The 13,033-nt window shown below is 36.7% G+C and overlaps 1 protein-coding gene and 1 long non-coding RNA gene across 2 annotated transcripts; both read left to right on the top strand.

Moving 5' to 3' along the window:
* The first annotated feature begins 2,325 nt into the window (after positions 1 to 2,325).
* On the top strand, positions 2,326 to 12,745 carry LOC105144693 (tubulin beta-1 chain). The gene is made up of 2 exons (XM_011053748.2): positions 2,326 to 2,555; positions 11,075 to 12,745. The coding sequence occupies exons 1-2, from the start codon at positions 2,499 to 2,501 to the stop codon at positions 12,359 to 12,361; spliced, it is 1,344 nt and encodes a 447-aa protein (XP_011052050.1). The 5' UTR covers positions 2,326 to 2,498; the 3' UTR covers positions 12,362 to 12,745.
* Positions 2,562 to 7,167, top strand: LOC147907377 (uncharacterized). The gene is made up of 2 exons (XR_015547494.1): positions 2,562 to 4,013; positions 4,088 to 7,167. It is a non-coding gene; the product is annotated as an uncharacterized LOC147907377 (long non-coding RNA).
* Positions 12,746 to 13,033: the final 288 nt, after the last annotated feature.

Raw genomic sequence — 13,033 nt, 5'->3', positions numbered from 1 at the left:
TAAGCCAATCAGAGAGCTGTATTAGCATCTTAAGATATTGGCTGTATTCAGTAGAAACAGCAGCTTTTGTAATCGTTGTAAAATTCTTTAATATAATTCATCTTACCCTTAGTTCCTCACTGGATCTACATGTATAAACCAATCATATTCAAAAATTTTACAACAGTTATAAAGCTGCTTTTTCTGCTGAACGCAGCCATTACTTTAGACAATCTTAAAATAAGAATCTGAATACCCGCCTAAACATGAAGATAGGATTATTTCTTTTGTTCTATATATATATATATTTTTTTTTTCTTTCCTTTCAAAGATTCTTTTGTTTTAATAAAATTTTTCTGATTTTTTGAACACAATACAAACGAAATTAGGAGGCGATAGTTGTCGCATCTCGTACTGATATGCTCCATATTATCGATGCTAGCGTCAATGCAATTAACGTCCTTTATATTGAAAGGCCTTTCCGTTGCGCGATAGACCTAGCTTTTCCTTACTCAGGGCTGCCCTTTCGGGACATCTCAAGCGATTAAGCAGATTTGAAATTAACGGTCGAGACAGATTATTAAATTGAGTTTAGTGGTCCAGAGCTGTGGGCAAATCACGCTGTTGCAATTTTCAGAATTTTGTAAGTCAGAATTAATATTGTAGATTACATAATCACATTTGATATTTAAAAATACCTTGATTATTACAGATTTTATAAGTATTTTTTATATTTTTATCTTGTATGTATAATATAAATTTTGATCTATACATTTTTGGAATTAGGAATGTATTATACTGATTTCGTAGTAATTTATTATTAATCCTCGTACCTTTTCAGCACATTAAATAATTTTTTTCTATTAAAATCAATTTCTAATTTATGATTTATCCAATTTTTCTTATTTACATACAGAATAAAACAATAGTCTGGATACTGTATTATGCAAAAAGTCAAGTTGTATCATTGTGAAAATTACACATAAATAATTTAAGATTTTGCAAACTGATTAAAAATTAAAAATTCGCTGAAGTATGTGAATTACAAAAGAAAGTACACAACGAACAAAGGCTATTGTGTAACCGCAAAGAATTCCGATCGACTATTCATTATTCTATTTTCAAGAAATTTTCTTTAGAATAAATTAGAAAATTTTCAACAACAACTACAAATAAAGCAAGGCTATGTTCTATCAAAGGGGATTTTGGTGTCTAATATTTTTGTGTGCATTTTATGATTTTAATTCCGATGCAGTTCCAGTAAACTGCAAATGTATTATTGAACAATAAGAAAATAAAATAGAAGTGAATCTCAAGTATATTATTACGTTCGAATGTTCCGAAGTATATAAATTTATCAATAAACTAAATTAACATTGAAACCCATTGCAATAATATGCATATATCTCGTTGATTGAGAAATTATGTTAAACCCAGGTCACCTCAGAGATTAAAGATTGCGAATTAGAGATAAGAATTTGACTTGTCAGATAATTTTAATTCATTTCGTTCTAATTGAATTTTAATTTTCAATTCGCAATCTTCAAAATACGTATTGATACGAGCTTTAAGATTCTTAATATATTCCGATATGCTGTTATATCTAACTAAAGCATAGCAAAACAATAATATTCATATAATTTATTACATTAATCCTCACACCATTGGTTTTCTTCCAAAATCGATTTCTAATCTATGATTTACTCAGAGCTTTTCTATTTACACACAACTAATAGAATAAAATAATCGTTTAGATATCGTATTACGCCCGAACTTTCAATACGTAGTGTGACACAGGCTTTAGAATTCTTGATATTCCGGATGCTCTTAGATCTAAGCTTAGCAGAGCAACAATATATCTATATTCATATAATTTATTACATTAAATAATCCTCATACCTTTCCATTGGTTTCCTTCCATCAAAATCGATTTCTAACCTATAATTTACTCAGAGCTTTTCCATTTACGCGCAATGGAATAAAATAATCGTTTAAATGCCGCATTACGTAAAAGTCTAAATAATACAAACGATGGTTCCTCTTAAAATGCGGAGAGTCGAAGCTACAGCTACATGTTCCTCAACGGTGTGTGGGTCTGTCGGTGAACGTCGGTGTGCGAAGTATGGTGGTGTGCAGATCATGAAGTTGCCGAAGTAGACGCAGCAGCGGTGAGTGGCGTACAGTTGGCAACGCTGCGTTGCGTCACCGCGCGTCGCTGTCCGCGCATCGCAACTGCGAGGCAGTGGCGGCTCCGCCAATCAGCGCGCCGCTACGCTCTCGTTTCCTCCCCCTCCACTCTTCTTCCGTTCTGCCCCCGTAGAAGCTTGAAAATCTGTAACGGACATCGCAACCGTCGCATACTCGTCTTCGGGCTCACGCAACGCGTTGGTCTCTGTACTCGAGTCAGTTCGATAGTAAAAGAAAAAAAAAAATAAGTCGCCGTCAGTCGCCGCTACATTAAGGTACTCAAGGCTCGCTTTCTCGAGAGATCACAAGTCGGCGAATTCCACGAGAGCAACATGAGGGAAATCGTCCACATCCAGGCCGGCCAGTGCGGTAACCAAATTGGAGCAAAGGTAGGCCACTTTGAGAATCCGCACTAAGAATTGATTACCCCTCGAACGAGAATCGTCACTTGTCCTTTGTTCGCGAATTCCTAGTCTTCTAATGTCTTTCTATAGAATCTTCTAATATCCCCTTCCATCAGTCTCAATTAATCTCTGGTTCACTCACTCTTTATCTCTTTCCAATTCTTAGAACTGGAAAAGGTAGAAAGTGAGTCAAACAGAGATTAAAGCTAATCTAAATTGAAGTCTAGAAATAGACGAGGTATCTATCGCCAGACAGTCGACGTTTCATCATTTTCATGGTGCTCGGCTGGAATTTTACGAGATCCATTATTAACGACGAATCACGACGCGATATATGTATACATATAAGTAACAAGGGCGTTCTCGATCGAGATCAGCGGTCGCCGTGGCCGCGCCATTTTTCTCACCGCTCGATATCGCGGCCGAGGAGAGCAACCGTCGGCGGGAACGAGGACGCGCCTCGGCGCTTATTTTCCTCGTCGCTCGCTGGGCGATACGCTGATACGACGAGGAAACAAGGCAGAGCCTCGCCCGCACGGCGGTCGAAGACCTGTCATGGCGACAGGAGCTCGCCGGCCGGCCGGCGAGCCTAACGGTTTTTTCCCCTCCCCTCCCCTCCCCTCCCTTCCCCTTCGATCCTTTTCTCTCTTCAAGTTTATACAACCGCGTTCCCGTGCGAACGCGTCTCGTCGGCCATCTTCTCTCGGCCGTTCTGCACTTCCCGTGGATAAATATTCCATGTACGTCGCGACGAAGACAGGGAATTCACGGATAAATGGAGCTGGTCGTCGGTGACCGTCGCCGAATTTATCTGCCACTCGGCTAGGATCGACGAATCCCGAAGCTGGGTGTGGCGAATCTCTATTCTCTTCCCGGTGATGAGAGAGAGATCGACGTTCACGCGACGACCGACACGGCATCGACCGGTTGCGCGCGCATCTCTTTCTCCTCGCTCCTTTTCATTCCGCCTAACATTCTCCGCTTTTCTGTCTCGTAATAGTAAGTACTTTGATTGTCGGTCTGCAAATGCTACTCTCTGCGATGTGTACGTGGAAAATATGCGGGACACTTGGTTTTTGTGATGAGAAATGAATCGTGTTCTAGATGTTCTCTCTCTCTCATAGTAGATCGTTGCAGCTTCGATTTTATCGTGAATAAAGTCGGCTGTCGCAGCTTTCATTCTTGTACGTCCATCTTTCCTCTTCCCCCTCTCTTCGTCTCGTTCAGTCTGGCGTATGCTAAAGGTTGACTCACACCGAATTTATGAATACTGATCGTGATGAGATATGTGAGGGAGTTGATTATGCATCTTGAAACAAGATGAAAATTACAAAAGTGAGCGAATTTATTAGAATATTTATAACTTTATTAGTTAACAAAGTAAATTAATTCATTCTTTTGTAATTTTCATCTCGTTTCAGAAATACATAATCGATCTTCTGAGTACGTATATGTAGAATTATTCTAAATTATTTAATTCAAAATAATTTCATTATACTTTATTTTTTTTTGTTTAGGAAAAACGAAATAATTCCGATCGGAATCCGTTTCAAATAATTCCATAATATGTGCTCTGTTCTTTTTCGAAGAAAAGACTGAATTGAAGATGGATTGTGTATCTTGAAATGCGAGGAGAATTGCAAAAGTCAACAATGTCAGATGTTGGTCAATGAATTATAAATATTCTAATAAATTCTCTTGCTTTTATAATTTTCACCTCGTTTCAAGATAAACAAATGTTCCTTTTGTCTATCTTTGTGTCTACTTGTGTAAGTTGGAGTGAAATAAATTTATTTTATTTCAATTCTTATTGTATTAATGTACACTGATTCAAAATTTTCTTTGAAAAATCACAGGCTGCTTTTTTTAAAAAAGAATTTTATTTAGATTCCTACCACACAGATATTTTATCAATGTTCAATATTGACAAGGATTAAATGATGCCTGTGTCTAGTCTGTAACTCTTTATCATTATATTATCATTGCACTTTTTATATACATATAATATAACGATATCGACACTGTTAAGATCTGGTTTTTCATTTGCTGATTAATTTGTGGTTAGGTTTAAAACCTGATGGTAATATAAAACTTGTATTTTTTTATACATGGTTATTTAATAATAATAGCTAAACTGTGGTTTTGCAATGAATAATTTTTGAAGTTACTACAAACTTAGTTTAATGATTGATCGAATTGGAAAAACACTATTACTATTAAGTGAAGTATTACTATTAAATCTAAATTATAAATTAACTAGATAGTGGAAAATCAAATCTAATGCCCACTTCTATCAATGTAGATTAACTTTAATCTCGGTTCAACTTACCTTTTTCTTATTGTTAAAACTAGAAAAAGATTAAGAGTTAGTTGAACCCAGATTAAAGTTAAACTGCATTGGTAAAAACGGGTTCTAAGAATTAGAAAAAGATAACCAATTAGACCGAGATTAAAATTAATCGACATTGGAAATTAGAAATTGATATAATATTGAACATTCAGGTGAAAATCTAAATACACTCTAGGAGACGGTCAATGCAAACATCTTCTATCTTCGTTATTCATTGAATGTTAAGAAGGACGATATTTGTGTTGGTTATTTTCTAAAAATACTAAAAAAGGGGAGAAAGCTGTAGCTAATTTTCACTTCACACGATTGTCATAGAAAATGTTATTACAATCGATCTTTACGAAGCCTTCAGCTTTCAGGTTTTCCATCTGGTATCATCGGAATTTGTGAGAATTGTACGATTTGGACAATGCGGCAAGTTTTCGCGTTTCGGTGTGCACGCTCCTTCAAGCAGATGAAATTCCTACGCCGCGTCCGTTGGCCGTGCGGCGTTACAATCGTGTTTAACGGCCACGCCAGCGTCGGTTGCATGGCGGGTGTATTTTAAAATTTTTATACGATACGCCGTTAACGGACAGCCGACGAGTGGCACTGCGTTATCGGTATGCTCGAACGCTTGTTAATCGTGCGAATTGGCGAATCTCCGTTTGTTCTACATGTACACGCCTTTATTCTCTTTTTGTCATCTCATTTCTCTCGCTGACTTATCGATCTCTTTCTCTGGTATTATTTTTTTTCCTTTTTTTTTAAATTTTGAAAAATGTTGATAGAAACTCAAGATTCTGATTACTAATTTGATGCGCTAACTTCTATATGAAAAGAATTTTGCTGAAGTACCTATTTAAAAGTTTGATTAAATACAAATCTGAAAATAAGTTTGTTGTATTATCAAAATAATTATGTACACAATAATATATACAAAAGTAATAATTACTTGTTTCAAATGTTTCAAAATATATTCTTATTCTAGTAAGTTTAATACTTCGATCAAGATCAAATTAAAATTATTATAATTCGCTTGTATTGCTTGAGTCGCTTTTTCGATCAATTTTATAATATTCTATAATAAAGAAAATTCTTGTTTAAGTACATAATGAATTTTTCTAAAATTTATCTTGAGATTATCAAGAAACTATTTATTAAACTATTTATTAAAGATAATCATCACTTAAAAGGAACAAAATAAGTTGAGTAATAGAATGATATTTTTCTGTGTGTAGTAACTTCAAACATACTAGACAATACTGCAAAAATTTTGACATTCTAGCAATCACACAATTTGAGCGTTTTATATTTTGATGTTCCAACAAAATTATTTTCAAATATATCTAGCTAAATTCATACTTTAACAAAATTTTTTCCGTGTATAGCTCGTTCTTTCCATTTTAATTTGATTTGTTTGAATTTTTGAAGTTTCATTTTTTCTGATTACTAGTTTAGCATGAATTTTTTCCTTTTTACTTGAAAATTAAAAACGACAAATATTTAATATGTTGCTATGAATGGGAACTAGAAGAATAATACTCAAATTTTTATATATAAATTTTTGACGTAAAGATTATGTAAGAAGACACAAGTATTTATAATGTAGATCGATTTTTAATAATAATGTTAAGTAATTATCTTATCAGAATAATCGACGATAAAGACTGCACGAGAGTAGGTAAAGATTCGAGGAGAAGCTGATCAACGTTCATCGTCACGCTTCCGTAATTTTTAAGGCTGCTGCACCAAGTCAATGTCCGTTTCTCGAGCTGTCTATCTCAATCGATCCGACGTCACGGTAGCGTAACATCAAAGGCTATTTTTTATCCTCTTTTTTTATAACAGATTCCTAATAATGAGAACGTATCGATTGAACGGAAAATATTTTCTTAAGTAACTGTTATCGCGATTAACTCTGCACTTTTTTAATTTTCAACTTATCAGAACTCGAGATAAGTTTATTTGATAACCGAGTTATTTCTAAGGATGTGTAAAGCGATAGAAAAAATAAATACAATTTTAAAAGTTTTTCTCAAAACAAGATGTACCTTTTAATTTCAGAAATGTTTGTAGAAAATAAAAGTAAAACCTATCAACATTACGTACTGATGAATATATTGAACATTTTATTAATCCAAGTTCTCAATTTGAAAAATATTATAAATTTTCTGTGAAATATACCAGAAGAAAATAGAATGATGTTTGTTGAAGTAAGATGCTTCGAAAAGAAGCTTGTACTCCCCGAAAAAATATTAAAGAAAATTAAGGCAAAATTACTGTGAAAATGATAACGTAGGAGCTACTTTCTACTATGCGAGTTTGTTCATATAATTCATTATACGAATATTGCTCATTCAACGACGCCTTCGAGTCCAAGGACATCGAGTCTCGCACAGCAACGCGCTCCCAAATAAAGGAAACCAGCGATCCTCTCGCCATTTTCTTTCGCATCACCTCGGCCCGTTTCGAACCGTTTCGCTCGTTGCCGACACAACGGCCCTCTCTCTCTCTCTTTCTCTCTCTCTCTCTCTCTCTCTCTCTCTCTCTCTCTCTCTCTCTCTCTCTCTCTCTCTCTGGATATAGCCAGGTGTATCGATCGTGTCGCAAGGCTGGGTTTTGCCTACTATCGCGACTCGATGACGATTACTATTTTATAATTCAGTTTTTTCACATTTTAGTGTGTATTGAAATAAATTTTACAATGAAATAAATATAATAGAAGTCATTAATATTATAATATCTCTAATCGTCAATATCTTCTATGACAGTCAATCTATCAATATAGTATTCCATAAGATGGAATGTAATTTAATGTTGCTACTTTAAAATATGTAATGGTAACATCTTTTATTATTAATGTTATAAGAGAAAGATGATACGTTATAAAGATGTATTTATGAGTAAGATATGTATTAGTCAGTGCGAGCTTTATGTTCTCATTTAATAATCTTTATATTACCTTAATTACAAGAAAATATGCTCCAAATTTACATTTAAACGAGGTGCGTAATCAATTCTAATTATTATTATATTTCTACATGCGAGCATAAGCATTCGCGTAAATTAAATGAATTAGGATCCGTGATGGAACTCTCTGTTTATTTCGAAGTTTTTATTATTCAGTAGTCTAATATATTCCTATAATACATGTACTTCGTGCCGTTACGACCAACTGCTTCCATAGAATCAGTTCATAACGAGAAGTAGGAGTACTCTCTCTAACATTATTTATTTCTGATTAGCCAGATTATCTTATCGCATTTTAAGGCGTTTATCGGCATAATATTTGAGTTCAAAATAACATTTTCCGACTTTGAACTTGCTGAGTAAAAAACAATTGTTATTAGAATAGATAATTAATTTTCTCTAAAGATTTTGTTTTATTTTTAGCATTTTTTAATTTCGATTATTTAATTAATATATTTTATATAGTTATACTATAGTCTGCTGTAGTGTATACATTTACTAAAATGAACATTTTGTGACATATAAATGTGTATATATTACAGTTGAAATATTAACTTTAGTATTGAATGTATACACTTATTACTAGTCAATGTATTATAGCAAGTATATATATATATATATATATATATATATATATATATATTTACTGAATTAACACTTTGATTTATATGAAAGGAACGTTTATGTTGAAATACCTCAAAATTTAGCTAAATATAAATCTAAAAATAATTTTGTTGGATTATCAAAGAAATTATAATAGGACGCTCAAGTTAGACATAAATCTTTTTTATCATGTTTGAATTTCTTACATAATTTTGTAGTCCAATAGAATTTCTTTCAGATTTTTAAGCTAAATTTTTAGATATTTTAGCAAAATTGTTCGGTGTACATATCACATTCCTATACTCTAAATAGACAACTCTTGTCGAATTAACCCCTTCCTCTTCTACGTCTCTCATCCATATACCGTAAGCGACAATTCATTAAAGTCAGTGGGACCCTCGGGATCGCTCGTGGACCAATTGCTGCATCGCGTATCCGCTCGGTGGTTACGCAATCCGTAATGCAGTATCGCGCGCGTGGCATGTATGCATTTAGAATAACGGTACGATCTTTCACGCTGCTTCCGGTCTAGGAATGATAGCCTACGTCTGTCGCCAGCTGTCGGCGATGCGAAGATTATGAGTTCTAAGCGCGAGAATTGATTCGAGAAAAATGGGACAAATTGAAAACATAAATGGACAAACATATCATTGCGGTGCATAACCGGGCGATCATTGCTAATCGTACTGTCGTTCTACAATCATCTCTATATATAGCGGTGACATTGGTGACTCATATCTGACTGTAACATGTACATTGCGACCAGGCTGGACAAGAAGGTGGAGGTGGTAGGGTGGGGACAGATAGGGTTGGGTGATCTTAGCTTTCGAACGACGATGATCATATATGGTCACTGCTTAATGCACCCATCGTCTTCATGTGGGATGTACGTATTGAACGGTAGGCGGATCAGGCGATGATTTTTGCAATGACTTTCACGTGGGTTGTATATGGACTTCATTTCAGTAGAGATTATTCAATGATGGAACTTTTTGCCAAACGGAAAATGATTCCATCAAAACAACACTCTTGACTCGATGGAAGTTGCACTGTGCAGATAAAATTATCTGTAGTATTTTTATTTACCTTCGATCTTATCTGCCTGTGTAATTATTGACATAACTTTTTAATGGAGTAGTTATTGAGGAAATATAAAATAGAAATTAAATTAAAGTAATTTTTGTTTTCAAACATAATTATGACAGATATTTTTTTAATTATGGTTTTCATTTCATAATTAATGGATAGTTACAAGTACATGGTCAGTAGCAGATGGAATCGTTTTCTGTTTTGCGAATTTAGAATTGGACATGAACAAATTGGAGACAGCGGATTTCCGCAGTGGACCGTCTTGGTTGTGAAATGTCAGGAGACTAATAATTTGTCGAGTAACGTATAATTTGCCACACTCTGACGTAAAGTCGTGCGATATTCCAAGCCTACGATAAGATGATTGAACTATCAGGACGATTAATTACGTCCACTTAACGTTCTACCTACGTTCTACCTACTTGCATGCCTTTGTACTTGAAAATACACATGCATCTCTTGCACGTTGATCTCCAGAAATAGTACACCGTAGGTCTTTGAACCGCGTTCCTAAGATGGAATAGAGATGCGCCATGGACCGCACGCGGACTATTTTGTAATTAACTTCTCCTTTTGTTTGCAAATAAGATTACATCAGACACGCCCAGTCATACCCAGTCTGACTTGTTAATAGAAGAGGGAGAGAGATCTTTCAAACTATTTTTTTTGCATACAGGTTGATCAGAAATTAATTCGATTCATTAATATTAATTATGTGTACTTACAGTAAACTATAGTACTTCTCAACAAATTTTTTCGCGACCTATTCATGCTATTGCTCGTAATATAACGGGTGCATAAGTATTCAATTTGAAAATTATGCTATCTTCGCTAAATTGAAAGTTTAGAGCGATTTGACATTTTAGCTTGGAGCACCGATTATGATTACCACAGTGAAACGAGCGCTTCCGGGAGATTACGTGGCGACGGTCCATCGCTGAAGCATCGTTGTACTCGTTACATCGCGATGCGCTCCGATGAGCTGATCGACTGGTCACTCCGAGACAGGAGCGTAACCGCGCTTACGATAATTAGTCTCGATTATCGCTTAGGCGATTCAGTCACACCATCGAGAAGTAGGCTTGCTCCGAAAACATGCAAAAGGGGAAAAAAAGAGAAACATAATTCGATTTGCAGAGGCCTTGGGATATTACGATTAATTACACGCGAGCTATTCGTCACGCGCGAGGTCGTTGAACATCAGCTCCGTTCGCGCTCGGTACAATGAAAGGCTGGAAAACGGATACGAGAATAATTGCGGGGAGAAAGCTCGTGCGCGAAACTTCCTTCCTACGCGCGGATGATGCATGATTCAAAAGGCGTATCTAATTTTTGTGGCAGCACCGATTCGTTCCGGTATGGACAACACTTGCTAGAAATACGCAACACATCTTCTTATTTCCTTCTCATGATAATCTGCTTTTTAATAATTTAATATATAATATATTAAGATACAAAGTTCCTCTTTTTAATGAAAATATTCTTACGAGGTGATTTTTGTGTGTTGCAGTTTTGGGAAATCATAAGTGACGAGCATGGCATTGACCCGACTGGCACCTACCATGGTGACTCTGATCTCCAGCTGGAAAGAATTAATGTCTACTACAATGAGGCGTCCGGCGGTAAATACGTACCGCGTGCCATCCTCGTCGATTTGGAACCCGGCACTATGGATTCCGTACGTTCGGGACCGTTTGGCCAGATCTTCAGACCGGACAACTTCGTATTCGGTCAGAGCGGCGCTGGTAATAACTGGGCCAAGGGCCATTATACCGAAGGCGCCGAGCTGGTGGATTCTGTCCTCGATGTTGTAAGAAAGGAGGCCGAGAGCTGCGATTGCTTGCAGGGATTCCAGCTTACGCACTCTTTGGGTGGTGGTACCGGTTCTGGTATGGGTACCCTGCTCATTTCCAAAATTCGTGAGGAATACCCCGACAGAATCATGAACACGTATTCCGTTGTGCCGTCGCCCAAGGTGTCCGACACAGTCGTCGAGCCGTATAACGCCACCCTTTCTGTACATCAACTTGTCGAGAACACCGATGAGACTTATTGTATCGACAACGAGGCCCTTTACGATATTTGCTTCCGCACCCTGAAACTATCTACGCCAACATATGGTGACCTAAATCATCTCGTCTCCCTCACGATGTCCGGTGTTACGACCTGTCTGAGGTTCCCCGGTCAATTAAATGCCGATCTTAGGAAACTTGCCGTAAACATGGTGCCCTTCCCCCGCCTTCACTTCTTCATGCCCGGATTTGCACCTCTCACATCTCGCGGTAGTCAACAATACAGAGCTCTCTCTGTACCGGAACTCACTCAACAAATGTTTGATGCCAAGAATATGATGGCGGCGTGCGATCCCAGGCACGGCAGGTACCTCACAGTTGCTGCCATCTTCCGCGGTAGAATGTCGATGAAGGAGGTCGACGAGCAGATGCTCAACATTCAGAACAAGAACAGCTCGTACTTCGTCGAATGGATACCGAACAATGTAAAGACCGCCGTGTGCGATATTCCGCCGCGCGGTCTTAAGATGTCCGCCACGTTCATTGGCAATTCCACCGCCATCCAGGAACTGTTCAAGCGCATCTCCGAACAGTTCACTGCTATGTTCAGGAGGAAGGCTTTCCTTCACTGGTATACTGGCGAGGGTATGGATGAGATGGAGTTCACTGAAGCCGAATCTAACATGAACGACTTGGTATCCGAGTACCAGCAGTACCAGGAAGCTACCGCAGACGAAGACGCAGAATTCGACGAGGAGCAGGAAGCCGAAGTCGACGAAAATTAAAATAAATATTTCGCGGCGGAAGCGACATTCTATCGCCCTCTCTACCTATTCTCTCTCTCTCTCTCTCTCTCTATCTCTTTCTCGACCGAGCGATAACGCAATACACCCTTCACCCATGCTTCTTAACTCGTTATCTCTCCTTTTGTATCTTTTTTACGGACTTTTGTTTCGATCTTTTGCGGAGCGCGCGCGCGCTTTTTGTTGCTCCCCGTCGATATCGCACTTAGTGTGATAATTCGAAGAATGATTTCTTATTTTTGAATGTATCATTCTACAAGATTCATTATTTTCTCGATTACTAATTTTCGCGCGGCCCTACCATCATCCACTGTACTACCGCTTTAAGCGGACGCTACATATTTGAATAAATTATTATCATATGAATCTGTCGTCACTCGCACTACTCCCTGATTATTAAGACCCTAGTACTATTAAGTTTTGTATTTTCGGAGACTTCGCATATATTTATATTCGTCTGTTGTCATACATACGCAGTTTTATACCATGATTAAATAGATGTGAATAAAAATTCATGAAATATACGTTGAGAGTATTGATTAGATATTCAGTTAATCTGATACATAAAAATTAAATTAAATAATTTACGAAATAATATATACTATTGTGAAAAAATTCAGTTTTGAATAAATGTACGAGCGTTGTAATTATAAG

Source organism: Acromyrmex echinatior, chromosome 14 (genome assembly GCF_024713525.1).
Source record: "Acromyrmex echinatior isolate Ae372 chromosome 14, ASM2471352v2, whole genome shotgun sequence".
Lineage (NCBI taxonomy): Eukaryota > Metazoa > Arthropoda > Insecta > Hymenoptera > Formicidae > Acromyrmex > Acromyrmex echinatior.
This window is presented reverse-complemented; position numbering and strand designations above follow the sequence as displayed.

What these genes read in the sequence shown, in the direction of transcription:
- LOC105144693 (XM_011053748.2), top strand. Translation starts at nt 2,499, where the DNA reads ATGAGGGAAATCGTCCACATCCAGGCCGGCCAGTGCGGTAACCAAATT. An exon ending in GTAACCAAATTGGAGCAAAG is followed by an intron (nt 2,556 to 11,074) that starts GTAGGCCACTTT and finishes TGTGTGTTGCAG; the next exon opens with TTTTGGGAAATCATAAGTGA.